The sequence below is a fragment of the Tarenaya hassleriana genome, unplaced genomic scaffold (genome assembly GCF_000463585.1).
Source record: "Tarenaya hassleriana unplaced genomic scaffold, ASM46358v1 Cleome30, whole genome shotgun sequence".
In the NCBI taxonomy this organism is placed as follows: Eukaryota; Viridiplantae; Streptophyta; class Magnoliopsida; order Brassicales; family Cleomaceae; genus Tarenaya; species Tarenaya hassleriana.
The window spans coordinates 813,981-828,928 of record NW_010966178.1 but is presented as its reverse complement, the minus strand read 5'-3'; the positions used below and the strand labels follow the sequence as shown (position 1 = coordinate 828,928).

General features: G+C 40.6%; 4 protein-coding genes across 8 annotated transcripts in view; 3 read left to right on the top strand and 1 right to left on the bottom strand.

The window, feature by feature from the left end:
- The window catches only part of LOC104820348 (zinc finger protein VAR3, chloroplastic-like), a 3,231-nt gene extending 586 nt beyond the window's left edge, over positions 1–2,645 (top strand). Inside the window, exons 2-10 of the mRNA XM_010550759.2 lie at positions 27–213; positions 306–423; positions 600–916; positions 1,174–1,284; positions 1,435–1,545; positions 1,640–1,756; positions 1,945–2,043; positions 2,135–2,212; positions 2,424–2,645. Coding sequence (XP_010549061.1) covers positions 27–213; positions 306–423; positions 600–916; positions 1,174–1,284; positions 1,435–1,545; positions 1,640–1,756; positions 1,945–2,043; positions 2,135–2,212; positions 2,424–2,448 — 1,163 coding nt within the window. The 3' untranslated portion in view covers positions 2,449–2,645. The remainder of the gene's footprint in view (positions 1–26; positions 214–305; positions 424–599; positions 917–1,173; positions 1,285–1,434; positions 1,546–1,639; positions 1,757–1,944; positions 2,044–2,134; positions 2,213–2,423) is intronic.
- Positions 2,563–5,804, top strand: LOC104820349 (Down syndrome critical region protein 3 homolog). 2 transcript variants are annotated; one of them, XM_010550760.1, is made up of 13 exons: positions 2,563–2,580; positions 2,673–2,743; positions 3,121–3,316; positions 3,402–3,494; positions 3,585–3,649; positions 3,750–3,804; positions 4,153–4,242; positions 4,327–4,411; positions 4,505–4,600; positions 4,686–4,870; positions 4,994–5,082; positions 5,338–5,440; positions 5,547–5,804. In XM_010550760.1, exons 3-13 carry the CDS (start codon positions 3,260–3,262, stop codon positions 5,607–5,609), a joined length of 981 nt encoding a protein of 326 aa, XP_010549062.1. In that variant the 5' UTR covers positions 2,563–2,580; positions 2,673–2,743; positions 3,121–3,259; the 3' UTR covers positions 5,610–5,804. The 2 variants fall into 2 exon arrangements, with proteins under 2 accessions (XP_010549062.1, XP_019058840.1); XM_019203295.1 differs by lacking the exons at positions 2,563–2,580; positions 2,673–2,743 and having other exon boundaries at positions 2,940–3,316.
- Positions 5,805–6,031: 227 nt separating this feature from the next.
- LOC104820346 (aldose 1-epimerase) lies at positions 6,032–8,127 on the top strand. Its single transcript, XM_010550758.1, has 5 exons — positions 6,032–6,233; positions 6,312–6,361; positions 6,656–6,782; positions 7,194–7,301; positions 7,375–8,127. The coding sequence occupies exons 1-5, from the start codon at positions 6,125–6,127 to the stop codon at positions 7,998–8,000; spliced, it is 1,020 nt and encodes a 339-aa protein (XP_010549060.1). The 5' UTR covers positions 6,032–6,124; the 3' UTR covers positions 8,001–8,127.
- Positions 8,128–9,003: 876 nt separating this feature from the next.
- Positions 9,004–14,948, bottom strand: part of LOC104820345 — a 7,129-nt gene continuing 1,184 nt past the window's right edge. The window contains exons 2-12 of one of the 4 annotated variants that reach the window (XM_010550755.2): positions 14,503–14,760; positions 14,028–14,270; positions 13,752–13,901; positions 11,962–13,427; positions 11,599–11,672; positions 11,422–11,503; positions 11,222–11,341; positions 11,003–11,109; positions 10,214–10,371; positions 9,675–9,886; positions 9,004–9,282 (exon numbers count right to left, since the gene is read on the bottom strand). In XM_010550755.2, the coding sequence (XP_010549057.1) occupies positions 9,683–9,886; positions 10,214–10,371; positions 11,003–11,109; positions 11,222–11,341; positions 11,422–11,503; positions 11,599–11,672; positions 11,962–13,427; positions 13,752–13,901; positions 14,028–14,270; positions 14,503–14,760 (2,862 nt within the window). In that variant the 3' untranslated portion in view covers positions 9,004–9,282; positions 9,675–9,682. Of the gene's footprint in view, positions 9,283–9,385; positions 9,887–10,213; positions 10,372–11,002; positions 11,110–11,221; positions 11,342–11,421; positions 11,504–11,598; positions 11,673–11,961; positions 13,428–13,751; positions 13,902–14,027; positions 14,271–14,502; positions 14,761–14,948 lie in introns of those variants that run through there. The other 3 variants (XM_010550756.2, XM_010550754.1, XM_010550757.1) reach the window with 3 other exon arrangements.

Here is a 14,948-nt window from a genome sequence, read left to right as displayed (position 1 = left end):
CTCCTGTACCGCCGCCGCAGCGGCGGATGCTTCTCCGCCTCCCCATCCATGGACGGAGTGGATGACCTTCGTAGACAACTTGAAGACTAAGGGTTACTTCTCCGGAGAACCTCCAAACACCGAAAATGGTGGCTCCGAGATGATTTACCGGGAAATGAACCTGGTTAAGGATGCTTGTCTGAGCTTCGCCCGCGATCGCTACGACCTGCTCAAGTATGTTTTTAGTAGAATCTCTCATCTCCGATTTCGTTGAATGGAAGTTTTCGTCGGTGTTATTCATGTAGTTGACGCGTATTCTGACGCAGGTTGTTGCCTTCGAGGGATATAGAGGCTCTTGTGGAGCGTGGATGCCCCAATCTCTTGCGAAAAGCTGTTAATTCGTCCAAAAGGCTACGGGCCCATGCTAGATTGGACGAAGGAGATGTATGTTTATGACCTCAACCGATACTTTACTGATTATGTGTGAACTAAATTCAAGTTCGAACCATAAGGAAATTGCTCTCTTTAGTTTTTATGTGCCAGAGACGTTGAAATTGTAGCAATTGTGCAAGTTTTGAGATTGGAGGGGACTTACAGTAGGAAACCCTTTTCTGATGCAGGTCTGTGGTACTTGTAGTCTGCGTGGCTCTTGTGATAGGGCTTATATAACATTGAAGGACTCAGAAGCTAATGCTCGCACAGTGGACATTATGCGCATATTGTTGTTCAATGCGCTTGATTCCCTCGTGATTTCCAGAGGGGAGAGACCTCCAGACAAAGAGCTGGTTGATGAGTCGTCAAAGAAACTTCTTTTGGAGTTGGTTGAATTGAGTCAGAACTCCCCTGACCCTCCTGCCCTGCCGAAACCTGCTACCAAGGGTTCTTTGTCAAGGAGGGATCGGGGTTTGAAGTTGAAGACTGAAAAAAGTCTCAACAAGTAATACTCACTTCCATAACTTTTATATCATGTGATTGGCCAAAGTAGCAAACTTTCACTGAATGAACGAAGGTTCATCTGGGTATGTTTCATCTGTTTCGGTTAAGTAGGATGTATATTGCTTAGACATATTGATCTCTTCCAACACTGATGAGTTCGCTTCGCCACTGTTTTTACCTTTACTCTCGGAGATTAGTGTTTTTTTTTTCTGTAACTTTCTGACTGATGTTGTGTTTTTCACCTCTACTTTCCTCCAGATGGAGCTTTGTGGACTTTTCTGGGAATGAAAACTGCCAAGACTCCAATGAAACCCCCAACAAAAGCTCTGGTGCCTTTGAAGTCAAGAAAGGAGATTGGTACTGTCCTAAGTAAGTTCAAAACTGGCATACTCAGTAATATTGACAATCTGCTGTAACGGGTTGTTGCTGATGATGTATTTGGTTTACAATTTTTTTTTTGTATCTTCCCTGTGAATTTCTGATTCAGCTTTGTCTTTTCCCGTCTGTTTTTCTATGTAGATGCAACTTTCTAAACTTTGCCAAAAATTCAATATGCCGAGAGTGCAGTGAAGTCCCTGACAAACTTTCTGTCGTTGCTGATGTCAAGGAAGGAGATTGGATATGCACTAAGTCAGTCTAAAACCGTGAATGATCAAAAGTATCTACCATCATACATCATAATTTCTTCGCTCTCCTCATTTTATTTCTTGTTGCTACTCTGCAGATGCAATTTCTTGAACTTCTCAAGAAACCGGCTCTGCCTGAAATGCAAAGCAGATGGACCTGAGAAAATTTCCACTCGGAATACTGAAATGAAGAAAGGAGATTGGAATTGCTCCGGGTAACTATTGTTTTTGCATGTCTCTCTCATTATCTTGTTCTCACACATTATCATTAACCATATATGCATGTCTTTATATGTAATTTGTCCTGAATCTTCTGATAAAGATTGGAAGTTTGTACCACAATCTTTTCATGTATCTTTGCTTCATTGTTCTATACTGATCCTTTCACTTGGTATATATTAAGGTGTGGATTCATGAACTTTGCTAGCAACAAACAGTGTCTACGTTGCCCAGTACAACGTCCCAATAGCGAACTATATCATGGAGAATGGAATTGTCCGTCGTGCGTCTCTCTCTCTCTCTCTCTAAAGTTTCTAAGTTTCTGCTTTTCATTTCATTAGCTGGACCTTCTCTTAACTTGGATCTATCTGCAGATGTGACTTCTTGAACTTTAGTAGGAACAATGAGTGCAAGAAATGCGACCACAAACGCCCAAAACAAGCAACAACAGGGTATGAACTATGAAGATCATACGTAGAGAAGACCCCTCTAACTTACCATGTATGCAGATGTTACAATTTTTCACTTGTAAACTGAAATTTATTGATGCTTGGTCTCTTAAAAAGTTTGGTTGTTTCTATGTTCTTGAGAAATATGGGTCTCTTTTTTTTTTGGTAGTAAAATACCTCAAGTGTATGTGAGTTAAAAAGCCATGGCTGACAGTGCAGGTTCAAAAGCTGGTGAGTGAGCTGTTGGGGGAAGAAGACAATAGGTCCGTCTTAAGACTACGGACAAATAATTTTGCAGATGCATGAGGAGGTTTCTGTATAGGGTAACCTATCACAAGAGTTCATCCCATTAACCTTCCTCACCTGCACACGTGTGTATTCAATTCACTTGCACTCTACATCAGTTTTTATATCAAACAAATTCTATTTGGAAACATCATTCTGTATTATTACTTTCGATTAGGGGTGGGCGTTTCGGGAGACAGTTCGGGACGGGAATGCATTGGTTCGGTTTTTTCGGTTTTACAAAAATAGGTACCAATCGATTTTTATATTATGTTTGGTTCGGTTTCGGTTCCGGTTCGGTTTCGTTTTTTATTAAAAAAAAAAGATGAATTTACTTTAAAAATTTTCGATTTTTCGGGATTTTTAAAATTCGGTTCGGTTTTGAAAAATCTGATTTTTTAAAAATAATATTTTTCGAGAATTTAAAACTGTACGGATCGAAAGGTCCACCACTGTTTCCAATGGAACCGATGGGCAATTTGGACAGTGCTCAAAGGACATAGGTGTTGTTTACAACGCGGATGAAGTTGAACTGCATGTGGTGTTTGCAATTCTCATCTCATGGAGACGTCATCCTGTTTTTGTCTTGGTATGCAAAACATCGTGTCGTTTTGTTCACAGAGCAGGTTCCGGCAGGATTCAATTAATAAGGAGACCGTGCTGTTTCGGTTTTCGCACAGACAAGTGCTTGCCGTGTCAACCATTCCGTCGTCGTCGATAACCGGCAAGCCCCCGCCGCTGCTGCAGCTCTCATCTGGTGCTTCAATGGCTGCATCGGTTAATATCAAGCTTTCTCGATCAAACCGTATCTATCGCCCTTCTGTACGTACTGAATCGCTCGCTTATTCGTCTGAAGACGCTGATGCATTTGTTGGAGATTTTGAATGTCGGGTTTTCTCTTTTTCAGGAACCTGTGGAAGGAAAAATCGTGATAAAGTCTCCTTCTTCCATTTCCCACCAAGCCGTTCGTCTATCCGTCAATGGATCAGTCAACTTACAGGTTTCGAATCGTTGATCGAGCCTTGTTTGGGTTCCTGGGGAAATTACGTCGATTTGAATCTCTTCCTCGCGTGTTTTGTGTGAAATTAAGGTTCGCGGAGGATCAGCTGGAGTTATAGAGTCCTTCTATGGCGTACTCAAGCCTATTCCTATCGTGTAAGCATTGTTTGGCTTGTGAACAACTTCCTTTCCTTTTGCTTAGTTTGATCAAAATCTGACCCTTTTTTCTGCGTCATTTTGTCGGATCTAATCACAGGAAAAAGACCGTCGAAGTAAGATCTTCTGGGAAATTCGGTTCCGGAACGACAGAGGTAAGACATTGTCTTGCTTTCTAGGAGTAATATTGGCACTTTCGGTGAAATATTTCACACCCCAAACATAAGGATTCTAAGAACACAAACATGCAGCACTTAGATAAGATATGGAATTCGGATTGACGTCTATTTCCTGCTCCTGATGATGTTCGGTTCAGTCTTTTCCAAGTTATCATTGATTAGCCGATATCCCTGATGCGAATGCAAAAGCGAGATCGTTGTGGAAGACACCTGCATTTGCAGAATGGTGCTTCATATTTTTGAGTGGTTGTTTGGTGTTCTTTCTGAAGGCTTTGCTGTGTGAAACGTGAAGGGAGTTCATGTATGGTTCATCTGTTGCTGCAGATTCCATTCTCCATAACCCTGAGAGATCCTGGTGAAAATGCTTCAGAAAAGTTCTATGAGACTTTCCATGGATCCGATATCAACATTCAAGTTAGTATTTTGCTTTTGACCCCTCATGGTCAGGTTTCACGCTGTGTCTGACCATTTTCAATAGTGACGTGAAATCTGTGGCAGTATCTGTTAACTGTAGATATAGCAAGAGGGTACTTGCATAAACCATTATCTGCAACAATGGAGTTCATAATCGAGAGCGATAAAGGTGCTTTGTCCATATCATTGAATGTTTTTTTTCGTATAAAAGGTTCTAATTTTTTGTTGGTATTTCTTACCATTTATTTTTGTGTTTATTTAGTCAATCTTCCCGAGCCACTGCTTTCTCCAGAGATGGTCATCTTCTACATCACCCAAGACACTCAGAGACATCCTTTGCTCACTGAACTTAAAACAGGTTTGGCTTCCATTCGAGTGAAACCAATCTTCTCTTTTATCTAAAAACAAGTTGGAGCTAACACAAAACCTTTGGTTTCCAAAAGGTGGATTCCGAGTAACCGGAAAAATGTCCACCCAACGTTCTTTACAGGATCCACTCAGCGGCGAGTTAACAGTGGAAGCGTCTTCCATTCCCATCACTTCAATAGATATTCACCTCCTCCGAGTCGAGTCAATTCTTGTGGGAGAGAGAATTGTTACGGAGACTTCTTTGATTCAATCTACAGAGGTCCAGTGTCCTTTTTTTTGTGGGGGGGACAAATCCTTCTGCATACCAAACAATTCTAACTTTGAAACAATTTCGAAAGCCTTCATCTTCTTCTTTTTTTGTTTTTTTTTGTTTGGTTTTCAGATTGCAGATGGGGATGTGTGTCGCAACTTGGCTATCCCAATCTATGTTATACTTCCACGGCTTTTGACATGTCCGACCACCTTTGCAGGGTAAGTCACTTTGCTTTTTCTTCTAATTCTCAATATTAGGGTCGCCAACAAATGGACAAAGTGGATAGATATTGGCATTTGCCTGTGAACGGGAAATCAATGCATACAACTAACTACTTGGACACCGAAGAAAGTGTTGTAAGCGTGCTGATGAGTATGGGAGTTGATGTTTCGGCACCAAAACAAAACAAAAAAAAAAAGGAAGAAGCTAAGTAAATCAGTGATAGTGAATCGTGAGATTATATGCAAAAACAGGCCCTTTTCTGTGGAGTTCAAGGTATGCATAGCCATCAGTTTCGAGTCGAAAGTCGCTAAAGCACATCAGCCCAAATCTGATCCGACAGCTCCCAGATTATGGGTGAGAATCTCTCTCTCTCTCTCTCTCTCTCTCTCTCTCTCTCTAGACTTTGGAATATGATTGGGATATTACAGCGATGAACTAACTAGCTGTATATATGTTTCAGATGGCAATGGAGAAACTGCCTCTGGAACTCGTTAGGACAAAGGGAGACGGCCTTTGGCGTTAAAAAGATTCATATAATACAGTACACAACCATGTGTATTCACGCGTTTGTGTTTGTGTTTGTTTTTGCGCTTTGCGTTTTAAACTATCATGGGAACTTGAGCAGTTATGTCCTTATAATGCGTTTGCGATTGTGATTCCCTTCCCTTGTAAATATGGACCGCATGCCAGATATATTCAGCCACCGATAATTCTTGCATATATATATATATATATATATATATATCACACTCTTGTTTAACCAAAAAGTTATTTGACCTATTATAGAAAAAAAAAACTTCCTCCTTTTTAAGCATTAGAATTTCTTACAGTTTGGGAGTTACATGATTGATAAGTACGAAGAAACGAAACCGCCGAAGAAAAAGGAGGATGACGTCATCGGCTTGATCCGTTGCAAGATTACGCTTATATCTTTATATAACAAGACAAGACAAGAAGAGTTTCGACTGCAACAACTGATCACTTCTCTCGTCTTTGGATCTCCCACCTCGCATTCCCACTCCCAGTTTCGGCATAGCTATGGCGGATCAGAAGCCAGAGATCTTCGAGCTCAGCAATGGCTCCATGCAGGTCATGATCTCCAACTACGGCGCCACCATCACCTCCCTCTCTGTCCCCGACAAGAACGGTTCTCATCTCCTTCTTAATCTCTAGGGTTTTTGTTTTTTGTGTTTTTCTGATTGTCGTTTTTTTTTTGTTCTTGAAGGGAAATTGGCCGACGTTGTTCTCGGATTTGATTCCGTCGATCCATACGTGGTAATTTCTCTAGAAATCTCTTTCTTATGGTCTGATCTCGGCAAGGGATCATTCGATCCGACAAAAATTCTCTCGGTTTATGGGTTCTGTAAAATGTTGATCAGGGAACATGTGATCTCTGTCTGCAATTTCTCTCTTTTGTCTCTCAGAGAAACATAAACTGTAATAAAGCGCATTCTGTTTCTTCTGTTCTGTATATTTTGCCTAAACAAAACATAAAGAGACCTTTAAAATGATATGTCTGAATCTTAAGCAGAATATTCATGTTTGAATTTGGGATGTTGTTGTTGTCAGAAAGGGCTTGCACCGTACTTTGGGTGCATCGTCGGTAGGGTTGCAAATCGGATAAAGGAAGGAAAGTTTGTTCTGAACGGAGTCCTATACACTTTGCCTATCAACAAACCCCCCAACAGCCTCCACGGTATCTCTTCTCTTTTCAATCGTTGATGAGATTTCGGCTGTAATGTATCTTCGTGGAGCCACTCCTTTGTTGTTTTTTCCCCTAAGATAACCTATGTAACGTTAGAAATGTATTGTAGTAAGGTACCTTCGTAAGAAGGCGGTATTATGGACCTTACTGTTACTTGGTCGGTAGTTCTGTTTGGAACCAGTTTCTGGTTTTTGGAGTTTTTTTGTGGTTTGCCTTTGGCTCCAAAATGGTCTGTTGGTAGTGTGTGATATCTTAGAGACTTGGTTTACGTCACATATCGGGGGTTTTGGCAAAATAATCAGGTTTCTTGATGAGGGGACAACAAAATAGGCATCAAGACAGATTCTTTTTCCTGAATCGATGGATATTTCAAATGAATATGTGTATGCTTCTCTTTAACAGGCGGTAACAAGGGTTTCGATAAGAAGGTATGGGATGTTGTGGAGCACAAGAAAGACGGTGAAAAGCCTTCCATAACTTTCAAGTACTTCAGCGCTGACGGCGAAGAAGGTTTTGAATCTCTCTCTCTCTCTCTGTATGACTTGAATGGGCTGGCATAACAAAGGAGTTTGGTATCGAGCAGGGTACCCGGGAGCAGTGACTGTGACGGCCACATACACACTGACATCAGCCACAACAGTAAGACTGGACATGGAGGCAGTTCCAGAGAACAAAGCCACTCCCATCAGCTTAGCCCAACACACCTACTGGAACTTGGCAGGCCACGACTCTGGCGACATTCTCAACCATCGGATCCAGATATGGGCCTCCCACATCACTCCCGTCGATGACAACACTGTCCCGACGGGGGAGATCATGCCAGTGAAGGGCACTCCCTTCGACTTCACACAGGAAAAACGTATAGGAGAGTCGATAGGAGAGGTAGGCATAGGGTATGACCACAACTACGTGTTGGACTGTTCTGATAAGGAGAAGGATGGGCTAAAACACGCCGCCATGCTCAAGGACCCCACGAGCTCACGGACTCTGAACCTTTGGACGAATGCTCCAGGGATGCAGTTCTACACGGGTAACTACGTGGATGGGGTTAACGGGAAAGGAGGAGCAGTCTACGGGAAGCACGCGGGGGTGTGCATGGAGACGCAGGGGTTCCCCAACGCCATCAACCAGAGGAACTTCCCCTCCATCGTGGTCCAGCCAGGTCACAAGCACGTCCACTCTATGCTCTTCGACTTCTCCACCGAGTGAACCAACCCCCCGTGGTAATAAAGGTCTGTTTTCTTTGAGTTTTAGATCTGGTCGGATATTAAATAAAAACATTAATATTTTTACTTTATCTATCATACACATGATATGAAGAAGCTCGTTCCTAAAACCGAGTTTCTGCTGTCTGGAGAAATGGGTGTGAAAACCCAAAACACTTAGCATTGAAAAATCGATCAACGCACTATTACATTCGGGAAGGAAACAAAAGGCCTCGAGGCCCTCGACTAAGTATCATTTGTTTTAAAATAAGAAGAAGAAAGACTTTAAAAATGAACTCTTCACCCATTCCATCGCATCGTGGTTGGCTCTATATCGCGTGACAAAAAGGATTATCATTTGAATTATTATCGACTTTTGGTTACATCACATCTAATTTTATTCCTTCGCGGCAACTCTCGTGGGAAATGAGGCTATAAGATCATACGCAGGAGGGATGAATGCGAAAGTTTAAGTTTCGGAGTTCAACACAATCGAGTAGAGGTTACATGATCGTGTTGGTGTTCTGATGAGAAAAGTTGGACTTTTGTTCAAAAACTTGAACTTGAACTGTCTGAGTTTTGAATCGGCCCGTGTTAGTTTGAACTCATATTGATTTAATCAAAAGATAGAACTTTAATATGAAACTTAAATTGGACCGATTTACTTCAAATCGGTTCGAATTAGATTTACAAAAAATTGCAAGTTTTTGTAGAAATTTAGATTTTAGGGAGTGTTTATAAAAGGGGTTTGTCTCCAACATTTAGGGAGCGTCAACTAACGATTGTAGAATAGTTCTAAGGTCCAAGAACAAACTCTACCCTCCTATGAGCCGGAGAAAGAGTTACCAGTTCTATTAGACACGATCCAAGGTGTTGGATTTCATGTAGAAAGTGTTAGACACTTTTCAACCTCTCGTGGTGTTTGTAAATCTATGTGTATAAGTTTGAGATTTGCGTGGTTAACGAACTTTATAATATCGTTTCTTGAGATATATAGCATGCATGTTCGTGTTCTAGGGTTAAAAATTTTCCATAAAACCCCCATACTAATAAAATTGCACTAGTAGTCATACAAAGCAGAAGGTTTAGCCAATGCCTCTCATCCCTTGGCCATCTCTCTTCTCCGCCGCCTTTGAACATCTTCTCAAATAGAAAGTACACCACTCATTCTGTCGTTTTTCTGTTTCTGTCTGGAGAGGAACGAAGGAATATACGAATATTTTCCCAATTCTGTCTCTCTCTGTTTTGTTATCTCCATTGATACAAAGCTTCGAATCCTTCAAACACTAAAAGTTGGGTTGAAGAGTATGTTTACAGGAAAAATCCTAAATGACATATATATATATATATCATCAGCCATTCTGAGTTGCGATTGTTAGGACACCCAAATAAACGCAGAAAGCGGGGGGGTTATTTCCATTCCAACTGCTTCTCATACATATATGTTACATCCTATGTACATTTCAAATCTCATGTTTCTACCAACAATGCACCCAAATCAAAGAATATCCCAAACCCAAAACAGACCAACAACCACTTTAGCAAGATGATCAAAACCAAGGGGATAAAAAAGAATCAAATTAATGGAATACGAACTATATGTATATATATATATATATGGATGTAGAGAATATACATTTGCACATAGAATGAGGGGGGCTAAAGAGGATGAACACACCTTATCTTCTACCCGAGTTGCCTAATGAGCAAAGGTTCTTCCGTCAAATCTTGGTGAAGGGCTTTGAGTAGAGCCACAAACTTGAGTGCATCCTCAGCGTTGAACCACTTGAGCTTCCATATCACTGAATCAGCTTCACTCTTTTGTCTGGTGTGCCTCTGCTTGATCTTCAATTCTAAGCATGAACTTCTTCTTTTAGATTCCATCACCACCTGCAAAATCATCCAAGTTTGTTCATATATCAAAGTGAGGAGCCATCAAATATACTAAGGCACAGTCCAACTAGGTTCCTCTTCCCGTAACACCTGAATCCTGCTATATCCCAATGTTTATGGGAAGAAAATGGAACTCCCAAGGGTGAACTTGGGATTTCTGTCCAAGCACCAATTCTTAAAGTATTTGGTTTTCGCACACACCTCTACTCTAGTCAAGCCCTCAAACTTGATCAGACGAAAGTTGTCTTCTCAACATTCAACAACACAACACAACTTAAGTTTTGAAAAGTGAGAGCAGAAAGAAAGATTGCAGAAGCTTATTACCATCTCAGATACATCAGAAATGGAGCAGCAAGAGTCGAGTGAGAAATATGGAGCAGAAGCAGCATTTACTGACAGAGAGCTCAGTTGCGTGAAGTCTTCAATGCATATGAAAAGATGTCTACCGGCCACAAAAATTGACCGCAGCAGCCACACGCCTTCTGTTCAGTAAAACAAACACGCTTTTAGCGCTACCTCCTTAGATGATCAGAGAAGACAAAGTTTGCTTTTTGTCCAATATGGAAGCAGTAGGTAAATGAGACAATCACAATGCTCTTAGGTAATGAACCAGACAACTTCATGAATCATGACATGGTGCAAAGTACATTTAACACAGGACATTTACGTGAAATAAGGAGATCATGGTTTCAAAACCCAATTGGCTTAGTAACAAACACACATTAGATCTAGGACCAACCCACATCTAATGCATGCGTTTTCTTTCATTAACAGCTACAAGAGGAAAACCTGATGCCATGTCATCCATGCGGAAGAGCCACATCAAAGAAACGTCATAGATTGGCCAGATAAAAGAATTTAGATTTCATGGTAATGAAGAAGAGGAATGGAATAGAGACACAAGGAGGAATTGCCTGATTGTGAGCTACGCACATCACCTATCAAAACATGAACTATCAGTAAGCCCTAACAACTATCGACAAAACCATTGGTAGAAGACACTTCGGGTCTACTTCATGTGGGCTACGGGGAAAAGCTGGCATATAAAATTAAACTTTACAAGCAAACAATTTCCCTCTCCAGTGTATCACAGTTAAGTGAGCAAGAATGTACCTCCAAGAGTGCTGCTCTGAAAATGGAGAACATTGTATTGAAATATGTTCAGATTCAAACCCCCACATATTTCTTTCTCAAACAATTCCACCTGAACATGCTCCAAACTGCCATTTAAGTTTCCAAACAAGTATCATAAGAATATGGAAGAGAAAATTGTAAATAAAACACAGAACGAGAAAAGACAGATAAGACTGCAGGTTGAAAGCAATAGCTCACCTTCCAATAGAGATATCAACCCCTTGAGAATCAAAAACTTGTACGATAGTGAGTAATGTTGTTGTCTTCTCGATGCTTTTAGTTATGAAGATATACTTGGTATCCTCCCTAAAATGTAGCCTAAACCAAATGTAAAGAAAAACGATTCAGGGACATGAGAACATGCAAAAATTTACCAAGCAGAAGCGGAATAGACTGACCTCACAACTTGAAGTCCTAGACCAACTGAAACGTTCTGTATATCCTCGATTTTAAGCGAAGACAATAAACGTAAGCTGCTTTCTGTGGACTCCCACCAAACGAAGTTAATAATAAGTAACTCAAGGTCATAAAAAAAATCTGAAAAGAGAGGAGACAAGATAGCCAACCAATCCAACCTGGCGAGTCAATAGAGATATCCACAAGCAGCACATACAACTTGTCTGGACCACTCCACAACAACATAACCTCCCTGCATTTCAGATGTTGCTATGAGAAAACAAGAGAAAACAGAATGGTATGGAATGGTTTCTCAAAACTATTGAACATCTACAAGGAATAACCAAATTTCAAAGCTACTAAACATCAAGCGAATCCAAACATCTTAACTTAATTCCATACCACGTTACTGCATTTCAGGCTTCAGCGAAGGATATTATATTAAGCAAGCCTCAAGATACTAATATATAAAACTATTAAAAGGGATTAACATTAATTTCTTTCACCTATAACTACAGCCAAGCAAGTGGAACAAGGTTTACCTCAGCTCGTAAGTGGAATCTCGCTCTAGTATACAATCACAATGCAAGTAAAGCTGACAAGTCTCCTGAATGCTGGAGTCTGACAGCTTCATTTTAAAATAGTCATCGACTAGATCATCTTTTTCTTCAAGTGATTGTTCAGCCCCCAAAAATCTCTTATCGCTATTACTACAATTTAAAGCGGTAGCCAGGGAACTTTCTTGTAAATGATCAGAAATACTCTCATCTTTGTCAGAGCCACTGATATTTACTTCACTTTTTTTAGATGTTTCTCCATTAGTAACTACACTATCCTCCTCCAGTAAAGAAACAACTCTCTTTCTAAGTTTCCTTCTGCTTTTCCTTTTCTCAAACCAACTGTCAATCTGGTTAATGCAAGAAGCAAGATCAACATTATGGAATCCAGAATGAAAATTAGTGGCCTCTGCTTTCGATGATTCATCTGTCCTCCAAGTCTTTACGATGCTAATATTATCCTCTGCTTGAGAATAAGATGAAAATGTCCCTTTTTGGGCAGATCCTGCATCCTCCTCTCCTAGTCGATTCACATAGTCCTTAGAGACTCCTGACAGAGGCTGTTCTCCTGTGCTATTTAGAAATTCCTGGTTTGCTAACTGACCCTCTTCAGGATTTGACTGCTCAGAATCATAGAACTCGTCTTCACTGCAGCTGCTTGTACTATCAGATGATGCCACTGAATAAGAATCTGCTGACAGCTGCAAAATTTCTTCCACTAGGTTGTGACGTCGATGTAATACATCCTTCCGATAATGAGGGGGTGAACCAAGGAAGGTAGAGGATAAAAGTGATCCTGCCATATCCTGGATTGATTCCAATGTTGACATGTTCCCATTTCCAGTTGGCTTCTGAGTTGCAGACGTTTCAGGATGCAGCTCGTTTGGTTCAACTGACACAGTGCCCATCTCCTCATGTAAAAATTTCTGATGCTTCCGATTTAAGTATGTGTTCAATGTGCCTAATGAAGAGACATCACCAACTGTCTTCCGTATTTCCGTACCATTAACACATTTAACATCGTGTATACCGATTGGCTGATCCACACATGAACAATTTTCCTCCAAACTTTCTGTCTTGATCTTATCTCTTGAATCTCGTACAGACCCAAATGCATATCTCGATGTTTCACCATGATGTCCAAGGCTTTTTCGAATCTTTGAATAATGTCTTTTCTCCCAATCAATACCCCAGTTATCATTGCTGACATCAGAGAAACCCTCCGATGAATGATCCATCCACTCCTTAAACTCTCTCAACCAGAGAACAGAACGTTCTTTCTTCAGATGTTCCACTTTTTTTATTAGATCAAAAATATCAGATTCATTGTCAGATTTGGCGTTCTCCTCTTTGCTTTGAGTCTCAAGATCACCTGACAACGACTCTTGGTCAGAACTGATGTAGGTGCTCTCTTCCTCACTGTCAATAGAAGCGAGTCGACAAACCTTTTTCTGTAAAAGAGTGACACAGATACAGAATAAACTTCCAACAATATAGTTTATCCAGCAAAAAAATATGGGACCAAGATACTAAAACAAGACAAGAAGAGGAATTGAATAAGGAATGACATGCTGGTGACATTGCTATGCATGAGCGACAAAGCTTTCCAACAGGTCATCACATTGCAATCACGTCGCTCAAAACTTGACAAAAGCACAAAGTGATACCAATATCAACGAAAAAAAATGAAAGAGAGAACTAGAATGTTTCTATTATCACATAGAACAGAGGACCTCAACACACAAGAGAAGGTGTTAAAGACAAAGGCTGCTTACCTTCTTTCTATTACCACTTCCCTCATCTTCAGCATCATCTCTAGCAGGAGAGTAGAACCCATAGCTGGCAGGCTGTCTATGTTTACGGGCAACTATTATTTGCCTCTTCCAAAATTCTCTGGTGCCAATAAGTTTGCCATCTAGCTTCAGCTGACAAGTCATACAAGATAAGAGAAGACTTGCATAATAACAGAAATTAAAATGGTAGAACCTAATTATGTCTCTTCAAAAAGATTCTACAGCCTCCAAAGAAGGAAAGAGAGAATCAAAACTTACATCATTTGGAGAAGCAAAGTAGCTGAAGACATGTGCCCTGTACCATCGTGAGCAACATAATGGATTCCCTTCCAACCACAGATCTTTCAGCACTGAAAGGCTGCCAAGAAACTCCAATTCTGAAAAGTTGGAAATAATATTGCAGGAAACATCAAGGCCTTCAAGTGACTTCAAATTCTCAATCCCACGTAAGGTGGTTAGACCGTTGTTCCTCAAAACAAGTTTAACTATTCGACAGGATACCTGCATGGTTGAAAAACATTGGTGCATGGGTCCCAAGGTGAAGTCCACATAAAATCATCAGCAAATAGATTTAAACCAATAATAACTATCATATCGCCGTAAACAGTTTGACTTACAAACTACACACTGGAATCTCTCAAACAATTAAGACTAGTTCAGTATGAAGATATAAATTATAATTACTTCAAGAACAAAATCTAGCAGGCGCTACTCTATCCCATGGAGTTCATACCTCACTCAAATGAGAAATAGTTCTCAGATTATTGAAACCCAGATCAAGGTGCTTCAATTTGGTACACCTCCGAAGGCTATCCACCTTTGTAAACTTGTTTCTACTCAGATCAAGCGACTCAACAACCGGGAGAAGCTGCAAGGATTCGTCCATAAGCAGCAGACGATTACAAGCACATGAAACAAATGCCAGCTTATTCCACTGAGCCGAATCCTTAATCTCGGCAATTCTACTGGCAAAAACATGTCGCAGAGCATCCTACATTTTACGAAACCCAAAAGGATTAGTCAGGGGCTCCCACAGACGATTCAAGGAAAGGTTTAGCATATAAATAGATCCACACACACATCAACCTTTGCATCCTGAAACCATCCCAGAAGAAATCTTCTGGCGTTCATTGTCGGTTCCAAATATATTAAAGAGGTCATTTTCCCTACTTTCGATGA